Source organism: Hippichthys cyanospilos, chromosome 3 (genome assembly GCF_059441005.1).
Source record: "Hippichthys cyanospilos isolate Australia breed blue-spotted pipefish chromosome 3, RoL_Hcya_1.0, whole genome shotgun sequence".
Classification (NCBI taxonomy): Eukaryota; Metazoa; Chordata; class Actinopteri; order Syngnathiformes; family Syngnathidae; genus Hippichthys; species Hippichthys cyanospilos.
The window spans coordinates 15,146,941-15,163,947 of NC_142371.1; the positions used below are offsets into that span (position 1 = coordinate 15,146,941).

General features: G+C 41.9%; 1 protein-coding gene across 4 annotated transcripts in view; it reads left to right on the forward strand.

The window, feature by feature from the left end:
- LOC148425860 (CUB and sushi domain-containing protein 3-like) overlaps positions 1-17,007 on the forward strand; it is a 627,928-nt gene that overhangs the window by 5,041 nt on the left and 605,880 nt on the right. For all 4 annotated transcript variants that reach the window (XM_088410975.1, XM_088410976.1, XM_088410977.1 and 1 more), the window contains exon 2: positions 2,412-2,634. In XM_088410975.1, coding sequence (XP_088267101.1) covers positions 2,412-2,634 — 223 coding nt within the window. The remainder of the gene's footprint in view (positions 1-2,411; positions 2,635-17,007) is intronic.

Consider the following 17,007-nt stretch of genomic DNA (forward strand, 5'->3'; position numbering starts at 1 on the left):
CGCATATGTTCTCTGGAGTGAGGGGATGTGGCCGAACCCGACTCCCGTGGGCAATGACGAGGAAAAGTGAACGTCTCGGTCCTCTGACTGGCTTTAGTGAGCATGGGTCAGCAGCTCCCGGGAAATGAATATATGGACCATGACGAGTTGATGCCACCAAACATCAACGTTTAATGGAAGGCAGGATCGGGTCAGCTCAAAAGCGGGGAGGAACCTCTGGACTGCAGACAGTACTTTGTCTTGTAGTGGCTACGTTCTCCCGTATGCTCATTCTCCTAGGCAGAGGGAGGCGAAGTTTCGAAACGAAGTGGCTATGTGCATGGAGCCCGGAGGGACACCTGGGATCCTCTTTCCATAGTTGCACTGATGGGAAAATGCTGGGCCATCCTGATGGCAGCAGGATCCCATCAGTGATGGTATCACCAGTAGCGGTACAGTAACCTTCGTGGATAGAACCTCTGGTAAGACTACTTTTTGTTTACTCTCTTAGGGGAAAGCTCAGGCCTTCCTGGGCTGCTGAAAGATTCTGCCGTTGTGGGGTTTTTGAGGTCAGCAGTGCAGTATACGGGCCATGGGTTAAAACTTCTGGGCTACCAGAAAGGAAAGACCCTAGAGCGACTCTGAAGCAGCATTCCAACAGCTTACTCTGCACAGGGAGGCCTTGGGCTATCCTGGACTGTCTTTAGACCTCATCTTAGTAGTGGGGAATAGATAGCAACGCAGTTGAAATGCCACTGTTTGATCTTTGCTGAGTTTGCCTGTTTTGGGAGTTGACGGTGATGAAATCGTAGGGTTCTTATGGATCCCATCCTAGTGTGGGTGATGGCAGTAGTCTCAGGCTAGAACCACTGACTTATCCTCCATTTGATGGTCAAGTATACAACTCGAGATGCGCCACCCGAGGTGCCAGAGTAGCCAAATGCCTCGTCATCTAATAAGTGACACGCATGAATGACATTCCCACTGTCCCTACTCACCGTCTAGCGAAACCACAGCCGAGGGAAAAGGCTTGGCAGAATGAACAGGGCAAGAAGACCCTCTTGAGCTTGACTAGTCCTCGTGATAGGCTAATCTGCAATGGTCTGCATACCATTCCACATATTCCTGGTGTTTCTGCTATCACTGAAGCGTTTCCTGAGGTATAGTCTTTTGGCTTCTGTGATGCTGCATGACAGGTTGTCCATGGCTGACCTGTGGACTTCCTGATGAAGATGTTTCTGGGGAGCGTAACATCGTCAGCGCACTTCCTCATGTTTGCAGTGGCAGTTTCCGTTTAGGCCTGGAGGTTTGTGATGTTGTTTTAGGTGGATGCCTCTTTGGAAATGCTCCCTTTGTGGTGGCAAAATATTCCTTGAGTGTGTCTGATGGCCCCTCTAGCCACACCAGCCTGTTCTTCTTTGCCTGACTTTGTCCTCTTAGCCAATGGTCTATACGCAGGCATGACAATGACTGGTGCGGTCAGAGGTTTTCTTGTGAGAATGTAACATGTTCATGAAGTTGTAAAAATGCGGTCTTGGGGTTGGCGTGGTTAAAATTATCCATCAGGATAAGCAAGGCATCAGTTTGGGATGTCTGCTGCACACTGATGAGTCAGTAGAGGGATGTAAATAGCTGCAGAAGAACAGCAGTGAATTCCTGAGGCAGGTGAAAAGGCATTTGATGTTCATCAACTCTTGCTTACAAAACACGGCAGGGTTGTGGCGCCAAGCATCACAGATGTAAATGACAAAAACCTCCATCGCGAATCCCCCCTCCCTTCAGGAGTGCTTGTCTGCCTGGTAGCATGATAGCTGGTTTAGCTAATGGCGGCATCTGGCACACTATCATTGACCATGTTTCCATGAAAACAAAAACACAACACTTACTCAGGCCATCTTGTTGTCCATTGAATGTATGTAGGCCAGGTTGATGGAAGAGAAAGCTTGCCGCTCTAGCTTGGACATCGCCACGCTTAACTCTCCTCTGCTTTCTTCTGTTCCACCCATAGAACCTCACGGTGAAGTGTGTGCAGGAATGGGGGTCAGGGGTTGTGCTGGCATCTGGAGCAGACCAAAGTCATGTCGCACTTCCACGTTGGCTGGTTTTAAGTCCAAAAATAATGTTCTGAGAATGGCAAGCGGAAAATTAGGGTGGGTGCGCAAAGGATGTAATGCACAACGGAGACAAACAAACACCAATCAAGTCTAAAAAAAAAAAAAAAAAAAAAAACTTGCCAAAAGTCATCTGTGACGGCATCGCATTATCCATGGTCCTAATGATGACAGTTACTGTGAATGTATGGATGGATGAAACATGCAGCCTCTTTGAAGAACAATTGTTTAATGCATGTGTCTTGTGAGTCCTCTTATTTCATATATTGATGTTTTTGGGTCATTGACCTTGACTGTACCAAGTGTTTTCTTTTTTTCCAGGTTTTAGCCATACATGTGGAGGTACGTTCAAGGGGAGGAATGGGACAATAGAAAGCCCAGGCTTTCCGTATGGTTATCCCAATGGAGCCAATTGTACTTGGGTGATCATTGCTGGAAAGGGCAACAGGATTCACATAGTTTTTCAATCTTTTGCTGTGGAAGAAGAATATGACTTTTTATCTTTGTATGATGGGCATCCACACCCAGCAAACTTCAGAACAAGGTAAGACAACTCCCAGCTTCGACTGACCATAAAGTCGGTTTGTAATTTGTAATTGCAAGAATATAAGGTGATGTAAATTTGAAAAGCAAGATCTCTTCTTTTTCATAAACATACAAAAGGGATTGACTGATGGTCACCATCAGCTGTTTAATGTAAATGATTACCTTGATATTTAACACACATTACCAGCACGGGAAAGTTGGAAGGTGGCACGACAGAGACATTTTGTTTTAATTGTTTGTGCCAAATAGAAAATGTTTCACCAGGCCAGAGGAGTGTGCTCATTTTTTTTAATGGGTCTGCTGCCCGTTGCAGTAAAGGAATGGAGAATCTGTGGACCAATTTTCCAAGATGCCTGCCCCTCGGTGGGGCCAAGGAAGTGAGAATCTTTGTTATACCAAAAATATTGAACAAGCTGGTTGCCACCCAGGTGGTGAAGCAGGGAGGATAATCTGTGGCGTACCTCAGGGAGGTTTGAGGATTTATGACCGTGTTGTTTATAGTGCTGGGTGACAATATCGATATATCGGGATATGAAGTGATGCAATATACGTATTGCAATCCGATGTTCAATTTCCAAAATATTGTGCATCAGTTTTTAAACGCTCTATTTGTGTAATATTTTGTTGTTTTTTACAAGTAAATCAACCACCTCAAGAATGGATTTCATACCATAATTTTTGTCATATTCATTTTTCACATGTATTGTAAATCATTACAAGTGCTTCAAAAACATCACATTTAATGTTAGAATACATTACATTTCGAGTGAGGCGATGTTCCAAAGCAAAAGCAGTGGCAGAGGAGGGTAAACAACAGAAACAGTTAATGATAGGAAGATGACATTTCCTACGTTTAAAAGACTCAAATAGATTTTATTGTCACATGTATAGCACAGTACCACACATTGAAATTCTTATTCTGTTCACTTCCCGAGCAGACTACATTTCATAATCGAACATAATCAAATTAAATACAGTGGGCCCCCGTGTTACGAGATTAATCTGTTCCACGGTTGGGGTCATAGGGCGAATTCACCATATGACGGGCAATCCAAACCTATGTTAAATAGCTAATGCGTTTAGAACCCCAGATAAAAACATCAAAATTGTACACACATATTAAAAATTGGGATCGAAATAGTATTGTAAGTGCTACTTATACATAATATACATGTATACAATTAAATAACATCACAAATAAAAAAAATATATAAAGGATTTATTTACCCTTGAGTTGATGCTCATTATGACCAAATTCCTCAGTAAGGGTAGCCTAGGATAGACTAGCTTAGCTTTTTTCGGATTTTTTGATTATCTCCTGCTTCGCTTCCATATAAATCATCTTCTTTCTTTAACATCACTAGCAATCTTGGGACTCATGGATAACCAATTCAAGTTTGAATTAAACACTAAAATGCATAATAAATATGATTTTAAAAGCACTCTCACATGAAAGCAAGTCTTGAGGCAGCCATCTTTGTGACCCTGTTCGCTGACCAATTGCAGACCAACATTTTCGTGATACAATCACGCTGACAAATAACAGACTGGTATCTTAGGGAGTTGAGACGCCGACCAATAGCAGACCAGCATTGTAGTGACGCGTTGCAGCGGAGGCAGTTTGATGCCAACTGAAAATAAAAGCAATTGCCTAAAAACGCTTCAAAAGGAAGGCAAAACAACAAACACAACCAACCACACAACCATGACAGTTGTTTATCAATCATAAAGCTGGATAAATGCCTTAAAGAGGGGAAGGAAAAACTCAGTATTCCACATTGTAACGTGAACGTGGCCATAACGCCACGGGTTATGGCGTCGCTGGCTTACGTTTCACATTACCAGTTTTTTCTCTTATATATATATATATATATATATATATATATATATATATATATATATATATATATATATATATATAATTTTTTTAATATATATTTTTTATTCATTTTTACTTTTTACAGACAGAAAACACAACCATCAAAACAGACATGTACAGAAGACGAAACTAGGACAAAGTAGGAACAAATCCAACAAGCATACACACAATCAAAACAAAAAAACAAAAAAAAAAATTGCAGCAATGTCAGGTACATTAAAACAGTACAAAATGCAATAAAACCAGTCATAGGTACAATTCAAGTTCCAATTTGCAGAGGGAGCCCAGTACAAGTATGGCTGGAGCTTGTCAATCCGGTTTTTGCACAAATGCTCTTAACATTATAGCAGATATGTTCACATTGATATAGTCCAGAAGAGGTCTCCAGGTTCTATTAAAGACATTGGTTTTTGAGTGTGAGACACAGGTCAAAAAGTCCAGGGGTATATATTCCAGTATTGTCCTGTGCCATACCCCAATTGATGGAGCCTTGTCCAAAATCCAATGAAGCAGAATACTTTTCCTGGCACAACATGTCAGAATATTGTACAGTTTCTTCTCATACACATTAGTCACACGGCCACTGGGAAGGCCCAGGAGGAGAGAAACAGGGTCAAGGTCAAGTTCGATCTTCAAAACCTTTTGAATTTCGAACAAGACATCTGTCCAAAATTTTTGTATTTTCACACAAGACCAGAGACAGTGAGTAAGATCACCAATCTCTGTCTTACACTTGAGGCAGAATAGGGAAACATCCTTTCTAAATCTAGAGAGGCGATTTGGAGCAACATCTGCTCTGTGCAATATCTTGAGCTGTAATGCTCGTGTCCTGTTACATACTGTGATTTTCTTGGCCCCATCCCAGATATCCTCCCATATCTCATCAGTTTTCACTACACCCAGTTCCCTCTCCCAGATCATGCCTAGCGCCCGAGCATTCAGATTTGAGCAGACCCTTAGATCATTATAAAAGGCACTAATGAAAGATTTCCCGTCAGCAAGAAATACCTTTTTTTCAATTTTTGTGACATTCATGTCGGTGAGCAGAGATGTGTCTTTAACAATAAAATCTCTGATCTGAAAATAAAGAAAAAGATCCTTTCTTGCTACATTGTATTTGTCCACAATCTGGTTAAAGGACATGAGGACACTACCATCAAAGAGATCACCCAAAGAAGAAATTCCCTTAGCTGTCCAGCGACTGAAAGCCGAATCTAAGATCCCTGGAAGGAAGTCAGGGTTGCAAGTGATTGGGGTGAAAACAGAAGTAAGCCCTGATCTCCCTGTCAAATGTTGTATGTTCCTCCATGCTCTGACCATGTTAACTGTAACTGGGTTGTGGCACTGTTCTTTAATAGATTTCAATTTGGCAATAAAAAGTAATTTTTTTCATTCAGTTTTTTTATTATTTTATGATTGAATAAAATGGGGATCATCTGCATTGGATAGAGCAAGCGCGGGAGGACATTCATCTTTAAAAGTGAGATTCGGCCTAACCATGATTTGGGAACATTAGTCCATCTCTCCAGATCCTGCCTAATTTTGTCAAAGAGTGGATCAAAGTTGGCATGAAACATCTGATTAAATTGAGGCTTGATAAAGACACCGAGGTATATAAAGCCAACAGAGGACCATTTGAATGGGAATGGATTGAGATTATCTGGCTGCTGCCGCAAGTTGCCCAGAGGCATTGCCTCGGACTTGGAAAAGTTAATTTTGTATCCGGAAAAGGCGGAAAACCGGGCAATAGTCTGGATTAGACGTGGGACTGACATAGAAGGGTTCAACAAAGATAATAAGACATCGTCAGCATATAATGCAATTTTATGCGATTTTCTGCCAACATTAATTCCACTTATTAAAGGGTCTTGCCTAATTACTTCTGCTAGGGGTTCAATTGCAATTGCAAATAGAAGTGGGGACAGAGAACAACCTGTCTGTTTCCCCTCTGGACCTCAAAATTAGTTGATTTCAGTCCATTGGTTATGACTGCAGCCAATGGCTGGGTATATAGAACCCTCACCCATTTAATAAAGCCCTCACCCAATCCAAACTGTTCAAGTGTGTAGAATAAATAGGACCATTCGACTCGATCAAAGGCCTTCTCCGCATCTAGGGAAACTACGAGGCCGTCCATTGCCTGGTGTTGAGACAGTTGAAAAATATTTAGTAGCCTTCTAATGTTGTTGCACGAATTAGGACCCTTAATGAAGTCAGTTTGATCCTCTTTGACTATAATTGGTAGAAGGTCTTCCAGCCTTCTTGCTAACACTTTAGATAAAATTTTTAAATCTGTATTAAGGAGTGAAATCGGCCTATATGAGGCGCAGTCCTCTGGACACTTCCCTTTTTTAAGGATTAGAGAAATATTGGCTTCTCTCAGAGAAGACGGGAGAGTGCCAGTCTCAAACGAATAATTAAACATATTCATCATGGGTTCTGATAAGAGATTTTGAAATTCTTTATAAAACTCGCTACCAAGGCCATCACTGCCTGGTGCCTTCCTGTCTGAAGATGCTGAATGGTCGGTCATAGAGATCTGAGCATTTAAGATGGACTTCTGGTCCTGCGATATAGTTGGCAAATCAAGTTTGGAGAAGAAAGCTTCCATCAATGTTTCAGCGTTATTGGTCTGTTCTGATTGATATAAGTCTGTATAGAAGTTCTTAAAAGCATTGTTAATATACTTGGAATCAGAAGCGCAAGAACCCGTCCCATCTACAATTGACCCGATAGTTTGAGCAGCCCTTCTTTTTTTCATCAAATAAGCTAAGTATTTACCCGATTTGTCCCCATGCTCAAATAATCTTTGTTTTGCATAACCTAACTTTTCCCCTGCCTTCTTAGTTAACAAAGAGTCCAGTGTGGAGCGGATAGATGTGATTCCCTTTAACTTAGCTGCAGTAGGTTTATTGACGTAGTCCTTCTCTGAAATATGGAGTCTTTTTTCCAGTAAAACTTGCTGTTCTGTGCTTTTGCGTCTTTTGCTAGCAGTGTAAGAGATGATTAGCCCCCTAGCAAAGGCTTTAGAGGTCTCCCACAGTAGAGATGGGTTATTAGTTGATGAAGAGTTGATAGAAACAGCCTAAATTCTGTTGTGAAATATGATATACATTTGTGATCTTTCAAGATTGAAGTGTCCATTCTCCACCCTATGGGTTTTTTAGTAAGCCCTTTAAACGTGAAATCCAAATAAACCGCGGCATGATCAGATATTATAATGTTTCCGATTGTACAAGAGGCCACTGATTCTACCAACTGTTTCTGGGTAAAAAAATAATCAATCCTTGTGTAGCATTTATGCGGATTGGAGAAAAAGGTAAATTCTTTATCCGCAGTGCAATGTTGTATGTATGCAATGTTCTCCATACGTCCACATACCCCAAGTCCTCAAAAAGACCAGCAATTTGTTTAGTCTGTTTTGACAGGGATAAAGCACCCAAAGGAAACCTGTCCATCACTGGGTTCATGAGACAATAGTGTTCTCCACTGCAAATCAGACAACTTTGCAAATGCATCGTTCAGAAAATTGAGGGGGTGGCATGGGGGACAGTAGACATTCAAAATAGCTACTTCTTCCCCATTTAAGGAGGCTGCAATAAGTACAAACCGCCCATATTTGTCCTTGACACATTTTGAGACCCAAATAGGTAAGTTCTTCCTGATTAAAATTGCCACCCCTCTGCTTTTGGAAGTGAAAGATGAGAAATAAATTTGATCAAAGCCACATTGTTGCAGTTTTAAATGTTCCTCATCGTTTAAGTGTGTCTCTTGCAACAGAGCAATGTCAATGTTTTCTTTTTTTAAGGCTAGCAATAGCTTCTTTCTTTTGATAGGCGAGTGGCTTCCTTTGATGTTCCATGTACACAGTCTCAATGTATCACGTCATAACTTTTTGTAGTCAAAATAGTACAAACTCCCAACTGTATTTTAGCTTCCATAATTGTTATGCACCTGACAGTTACCCAGCTAAAAAAAAAAAAAAAAACAAGAAAAAGACAACATATAACATAGATAATAGATGTGCCAACAGCACTAACGAGAAAACTTCCCCAAATGGTAACCAGGGGATTACCATAACCTTTTCCATAACTGGACTCAGTTAACCTCCCATACAACTCCAAATTTAAACACCACTAGAGTGAAATTAGCATCCATCTTTTAACAGTATGAACAAATCATAGATAAACATTTAACGGCTAGCCTTCCCATTAAAAGAAGAAGTTTAGTCAGGACCATTGAATTCTTCAGTCCGATAATATATAACCATCCATTTTTTAAGAAAACAAACTTGAATCCCTCAGTTGAATATTTTCAGTAAGAATTACTGAATCAGCTGCCCCCATGCTCAAACCAAATCAGTTGGTGACTCACGTGTAGCCTATTTGAGAGTGTCAACAAAGGCCGTGGCTTGGGTGGGAGGGTCGAACATTTTAGTAACTCCGCCATGGATTACTTTCAATGTCGCCGGGTAAAGCATCATATACTTAGCTCCCATGCCCCTCAGGCGTCTCTTCACATCGTTAAAACCTTTTCGTTTCCGTACAACGGCAGCCGACAGATCCTGTAAGAACATGATGGTGGACTCCTGGTATTTCACGGTCCTGTTGCGTCTTGCCGCGTCCAACACCGTCTGCCTGTCCCCAAAATTATGGAACCTGATTAGGACGGGTCGGGGTCGCTGGTTGGGCCCTGGTTTAGGAGCTAGTGTGCGATGAGCTCTCTCAATCTTCACGCGTCCCGTTTTCGTCTCCAGCCCGTATCCAGGTCCGGTATCCAATTCTTGAAAAATTTAGTTGGTTGAGAACCCTCCACATCTTCTGGCAAGCCAACGAGTCGTATATTTTTCCTCCTGCCTCTATTCTCGAGATCGTCAATGTGATCAGCCATGCTCTCAACTTGCTTTTCAAGTGACTGTATCCTCGATTCCGCTTGGTCGGAGCTGCGTTCCACTGCATTGATTCAACTCTCTGCCTCGGTGGCTCGCTCGTCAAACTTCTTAAGTGCCACTGCGTGGGCCTGCAACGCTTCGGATAATGGTCCCAGTTTCTCATCAATCACACGGGTTATATTCGCTGTTATCTCCCGAATAGTTTGACGCAAAGACGGGTCGAGGGTGTCGCCGGTGCCGCTAGCCAGAAGTCGCTCTCCCACCGCCGGAGCGGTGCCAGGTGCGCCAGCATCGGCTTCTGACTTGTTCGTCTTCGATGATTTCTTACCGTCTTTAAGTGGCATCTTGTCAGGTCTTCTCAAAAAGTAAGCATCAATGTTCATATTACACTGTCAAATGTGTAAATTAGCGTGGATGTAGAGTTATATTGAAAATAGTGTCGTGGTGAGGAGCTCTGGAAAGTCAACCACTTTCTACGCTGCCATCTTTTCGCCTCGATATATATCATTTTTAATTCGGCAACCCTGCGGCTCTTTAGTGCCGTCCTAGTGGCTCCCTGGAGCTTTTTTAAAAATGCTTGAAAATGGAACAAGATGGGGGAGAGAAATATTTTTTTTTCGTTTTAATATGATTTCTGTAGGGGAACAAACATGTCAAAAACTTTCTTAACGTTTTCCAATGCTGTAAAAATGTGTAGAATAAATATTACACTTCAACACGTGTTTCTATCAGCAGGGCGGGATGCTCGGCAAGTAGCCGTTGTAAACAAACCAGCGGCTGTGATGGGCCATGCATCCCAAAGGGAAAAAGAAAATTATCTGAGGAAAACAGAGGATTCAACATTTCTTGGACCGAATTATTTGCATTCATTGTCAATGTGGAAGTACTACCCGGATGTTTGCTCTGTTGCGAGAAGTTATCAAATACAAAAAGAATGACATTTTCAGGTAAGGCGTTCTACATTTGCAGCCGAGTACCCAGTTGGCAATGAGAGAAAACATGCGATTGCATTACTTCTGCAGAAATTAGAGGAGCGCAAAAATATACTTAAGAAGTATATCTTAATCTCATCTCCAAACTCCACAACTGCTGCAAGTTTCGTTGCAACCCGAGAGATAATAAAACGTGGCAAACCGTTCACAGATAGTGACTACATGGAGTCATTCATCAACATATTAGAACACCTATTTACAGACTTCATAAACTACACCGGGATAATACAAATAAAAAGACAGGCCTCTCTCCGCCAAGACAGTGAAGGAAAGAATGATTAAAATGGCAGGCAACATCACCGATCAACAAATCAAGGACATTAATTCAGCGCCAGCATACTCAATTGCCTGTGATGTGTGAGGTGATCGCTATTGAACAGACTGTGCATTTATGCAGGTATGTGGCTGATGTTTAATTTTTATAAATGCAGGCTGCGTTTTATTGCACTCTATTGCCCAGATAAGGGGCACGTTATGCACGTTCTATTTTGTTGTTTTTTCAAATCGTCATAAATAAAAATGTAAAAAATCTACTTTATTTCACTTCATCAAAGCAATGAAACATAATTCATTAATATTGTAATGTGGTTAAACTTGAGGCGGCAGCACACAACAGAGTAGTCATGTGGTGCGTCATTTTTGACAGGATGCACTGTAGGAAAAATAAACATTTAATCATGAAGCCTCATTATGTATTCGTAGTTAACGTAATCATTTTGATAGTAGGCTAATATGACTATTATAGATACATACAGCATTTGTTGCCTTCATTATAAGGCTTTTAATTTTTTTGCGGCTCCAGACATTTTTTTTTTTTTTTTGGTCCAATATGGCTCTTTCAACATTTTGGGTTGTCGACCCCTGAACTAGACTGATAGCTAAAATGTGAGTTGAGGTGGTTCAATGAAAGCCTGAGGCGGGCAAGTTTAAGTTCTTTACTCATTTTTCCAGTCTTGTACAGCTAATTAAAGCCAATCTCTATTCTCCTTTCTTTTCTGTACAACTTTAATAAACATGCAAAATAAAATATAATTGTTTCAACTATTTACAGTATCACATATTAATTAAACATACGTTACACACTATTAACATACTTAAAGAAACATATTCGCAACACTCATTCGATTAGTAACACTTCAGGAGTTAGCTTTCTTCATACACACACATACTATTTAACAAGCAAACACTTTAGCAACTGTTAGAACTGTGAAGAGCAGGGGTGTCAAACTCATTCTTATCGAGGGCCATGTTGTGGTTACAGTTTCTGTCAGAGGGCCGGGATGACTGTGATAAAATACATTTTGGGTGTATTTGTCACACTTCCAACTAGTTTTGAAATCAGAGAGAGAGTGTGAAGGCAAAAAGCGCTTGCTTTTCCCCCCAAACAATTTCAAATTGACTTACAAATGTGATATTTTGACTGGAAACTTGAATTGGAATGGACGTTTCGCGGGCCACGTGAAATGATGTGGCGGGCCGGATCTGGCCCCCGGGCCTTGAGTTTGACACCAGTGGTGTAGAGGAACCATATCCAAACCAAACTTGAAAATACACACTCTATCCGCATTCTGACATACATAAACATTACACAATCTTGTTGACATGTACTTAGAGACATATAGTTTCCCGACTTTGCCACAAATGAGGCATTGAACAGTACTATATGATCTCCTGATGGAAGCAACTGACCAGATGCACCGCCCCTCAGGCATATAACGGTAATGACCACAAAGTGGCACTAAGACAATATAACGTCGGTGTACAACTATTCATCTAGTAAATGTAAAACAGAATGAATCAAACTATTTAAATAAAACAAAGTACAGCTCCAGAACACTCCCCGCCTGGTAGAAACATTATCACCGTACTCAAAGGTAAGCCAATTTCTTTGGGAGAAGAAGGGTGAGTTCCGAAACTGGCCTTTAGTAAGTTTTGACAGTTCCCTGTTTCACAACTTTCTCTTTTACCTTTCTGACTTTATTGTCCTGACTTGAGATGATTTCTATGATCAGTCAAGTGGGCCATTCATTCCGCTTGGTTTGCCTATCCTTAAGCAACACAGCATCCCCCACTTGGATATTGCATTTTTCTTCAGTACATTTTCTGCAGGACTGAAGTCTCATCACGTACTCTTGTCTCCAGCGTGTCGGCGAAACACTGAACATGCTTTCACTGTTGTTTGTAGTAGAAGTAAGATCGGGCCGAAAAAATCCAACCCAGGCCCGCGGTATTAAAGCACGACCCGGCCTGAGCCCGACCAATTAACTTGATTTGCAGGCCCAAGCCCGAAGCAAACCCGAAATTTCATATTTTATTTGTCAGGACTGTCGGGAGGAGAAGGTGATTTATGATAAAAAAATTAAAGCCTTTTGTAACGAAATGTAAGTTTAACAAGACTGTATAAACATTCATGTCTTTTATTTTTCTGTCTGCAGAGGTTACATTAACTGACAATTTTCCATCATCGATGGATTTTTTTTAAGAGTTGACGGGGACAATTTTAAGGCCGTCCCTCATTGGTGCACATTTGTTTAATTACGCGGAGAAATACTGCACCCCACTGGGCTTTAAATAGAATAATGCAAATCAAATAAATGGGAAAATATATATGAAATTGTTATTGCAATAGTTTTGTTTAAACAAAATTGAGGTGCCAGTCTTTGTGCTCTTGATGAAAGCAAAGCGCCACATTGACTACATTCAGCGAAGCCAACACAAGTTTCTGTAGCATTTTCAATGATCAATTTGAAGCTTTTCCATACCTCACTCTTCCCGGTGTGTGTTTGCCTTTTAAGTTCCCCTGTCTTTAGCTTATCCTTGATTTCCTGCTGCTCCATAATCAGGGATACAAGGTCAAAATAGATGAGGACTTGCGGAGGGAAAGTTTAATAAGAGTGCGGCGTTCACGTGCGCGGAGCATGCTCTGGCTCTGCGCTCTGCTGCATGTATAGTAGTTAAATAGCAATTATCTTACAGCGCTTTCTGTGTTTCATCCAAATTATTTATTTTATAACAAGTATTCTTTAGTTTAGTATCCACATTCCACACATCGTTTTAGTATACATTTTTATAAACATATATTTATTTAAAAAAAAGTCTGCGAGATAGAAGCACGGCCTGAACCGACCCAAACGTAATGAATGACATTTTAGGCCCGACTTGGCCCGAAATTCGGGGAGGGTCGGGTCGGGCTCGGGCTTTAAATCTTACCTCTAGTTTGTAGAGGTTTGAGAGATAAAATTTCCCATGTGGAGCTGACGTTGGATTGGTCTTTCCAGTTAAACGGTTCACCCCATTAACTTCTACATTGGCATGGACTATTAGCAGATATAGCCGCACGAATATGCCAAAAATTGTGAAGATCCCATGACTTGTAAGATGTGGGCGGAGCTTCAAATTATTTTGAATATTTCCTTCGCCAAGGAAAACCTTAATAACTCAGCTGTTTCAGCAGCAAACCATGTGAAACTCTGCAGGGACTTTAAAAGTCATGCCCTAATACAGCTATATGATAAACTTCCAAATCATTTACAGTGCCACCTAGTGGCGGACAAAAATCTCATTTTTTACACTTTCATGTGCTGTGCAATGCCTGTTTGACTAAATGAACTCAAAAGTGGTCAGAAAAGCTATGACAGAGTGGAAAATGAATGTTCTCAACTTTTATGACTTTTCCATAGAGGGCGTGGCTTCTATGCCAGCTCAATGTCCGATTTCTCGCCAAAACGGTAAAAGTTGCTGTAATTGGACCTAGATGATCTGATATTTGCAAAACTTCGTATATGGGATGGGTGTCCAATGTGAAACACACGTACAAGCCTATTTTTTAAATCATCGTACGAGCGCCACCTAGTGGCAGCAAAAAATATAGCAATTCCTTTACATTTTTATGTACTCTGCTGAGCTCCTTGAAGGATATCCCTTAAATAATTTCTGAAAAGCCATTGGCAACGCCTAATGCCTTCCACGAAATAGTACAATGTTTCGATAATGGGCGTGGCCTATACGACAGTGCAAAGTCACACAACTGTAACAATAAAAGCTGCAGGAATTCAACCCACACTATCCCACCTTTTCTAAATTTTACACACTTGATAAGAGTTCTGTATTGAAGTCATCTACAACTAATTTTTCATCGTTCATAGTCCTTGTTCATACCCCGACCTGTTCATACCCCAACGTGCACAGGTCTGCAAGGGCCCTTTATAGCTGCTTGCAGCTCTAGTTAATCTTGTTTTCCAAAAAACAAGGTAACATATAAATGGAAAAAAGGCAGGGGTCCAAAATACAACCCCTTTCTAGCATGGAGTGACACAGAGAAAGGTCGGTCACCATGAGTAGCAAGCATGGACTGAGGAACTTCCAGGAGCAGCTGGTTTTGACGACCTAAGTGTCCTGGTTGTCATGCAAAGCTGATCAAGCGACGACAGATATGATGGTGCCAAACCATCGGGCCATTCAGGCCAGCAATTCCTGCTGACACTGAAGAAATATGATGGCTCCTCAAACAAATTCTCAAAATTTTCCCACAGATGTCAGATGCCGTCCCAGACATGGTCAAATTACTACCGATAATTCGTCAGGAATTAGTAACTTCAGGCTTCCAGAAGTTCCACGACTATCCGCAGAACTACTGGGGGTGAAAGTCTTCATCAGCCTCACTAAAGAGTGGCTGGGACTTCAGTCATCTGATCAGGTGAACCGGATTGGTTCCATACATGTGAAGAACGCAGCTGAAGGCCTGCATATGGTATGGAGATGTCTAGAGGCAAACTATGGTAACCCAGAGGCAATGAGAAAGCCCTTTTAAGAATCTAAATGATTTTCCCAGAATCTCTAACAAAATCTCTAACTACAGGAGCTAGGAGATCTACTTCTTGAGCTAGTGCTTGCAATGGAGGTACTCAGACCAATACAAAGTCGCTTTTCCATCATTCGCTTTCTCTTCAAAGATTCTAAGATTCAGATTTTATTGTCACATGTATACTACTATAGCACACAGTGAAATGCTTATTCCGTTCACTTACCGAGCAGAATATATTCCAGAGTCGAGCAAATAATCATTAAATGCAAGGAAAAACAGTCTTGAGGTAGCAGCAGTTGAAGTCCCCCGCTGTGATGAACACAGCGTTTGGCTGCTTGATCTCACGTTTGCTAATGTCCGGTCTCAGCAAACAGCGTGTGCCTCCAGCTCGACCATTGATGCATCCGCCGCGTAGCAAAGACCCAGTGAAAGACTCTCATGATGAATGCTAGTGAGGGTTCGCAACTTGTCGATCCCATTCCCGAGGTAGTGGACGCCAGCCAGCAGCAGGCCAGGCACCGGTGGCCTAGCAGCCCCAGCCTTCAGCCTAGAGTGAGGGCCTCCCATCTTGGCTCGCCTCTTCCCCGGCCACCTCGGCTGCCGGCCACTCAGTCCGCCCGTAGCCGTAGCTGCCGCGTCGACCAGGTGCAACAGAGCCAAAGTCCGCGAGGCCAAATGAAGGTTCGTGATGAACTTCACCGAACTTTTTACAATTTGTACGCAGCCATGCCAGGACAAGAAGCGATCCTAGTTTCAACTTCTTTTCCTGTGGTTCATCACAAGAAAGAACTGAAAAGCAGAACTGAGGTCAGTAACGAAGACTAAAGTGGACAGTGGAAAATGACCAGGAGAAACACTGCCCTCTCTACAAACAAACCTCATCCCCTCAGTAAGTGACGCAAGCTTTAGAAATGAGGCAATTGAACAACACAGAGCTTTCCTCAAGGAACATCACTATTGCTTTAACTCTTGTGCTTCAACAAAATGCATGGCAAATGACTGTAAAGTTTACAGAATGTGGCAGGGAAAGGCACATTTCTGCTCTGCACCCTGGGCCTACTCCAGCAAAAACCATGCCAAAGGTAGGGAGGCAGCAAGACAGGGAGGCAGACACTGAGGAATCCAAGGAGCAAGGGACTGATGAAGTCACAGGTGACATCGAAGTGTACTGAGATCTGTGGAGGACCAAAAGGTCCAAGGTTGTGTTCAAAAATATGTCCAGAGAAAGCAGTCAGGATACACTTGTTTATGGATGACCAACGCAACTGGTTCTTAGCATTGTCAGATTTCTTTGATAATTGCAGCATCAGAGGAGAATGTGTGACCTACATGCTAACGACATGCTTGGGTGTAATGGAAACCATAGAAAGGAGAGCACGTGGCTAAGTGTTGGAATCTCTTGACGGAGGCATGAAAGTACATCCCTCCCTACTCTTTTGGAGTGCAACTTAATTCCTGACGATCAGAGGTCTGAGATTCCTTCTCCAGGTGTGGCATGACATCACACCCACCTGAGAGCGTTGGCTGACTAAAGTCAACCACTTGACCCCCAGGCACACGTCCTCCTACTCATAGGAAAAGACGCCCTGAGACATCACAAAGTGAGGGCACAGTACAATGGACCGCACGATGTAACATTTGCACAACTTCTCAACCTAGGGTGGGTTGTGATTGGGGATGTGTGTGGACACGTTCACAAGTCTGCCAATGTAACAGTCTACAAAATAAACCTGCTGAATCATGGAAGGTCATCATTCTTCACACCCTGCTCAAACAACATCCTTGTCTGGTCATACAACGCAGCC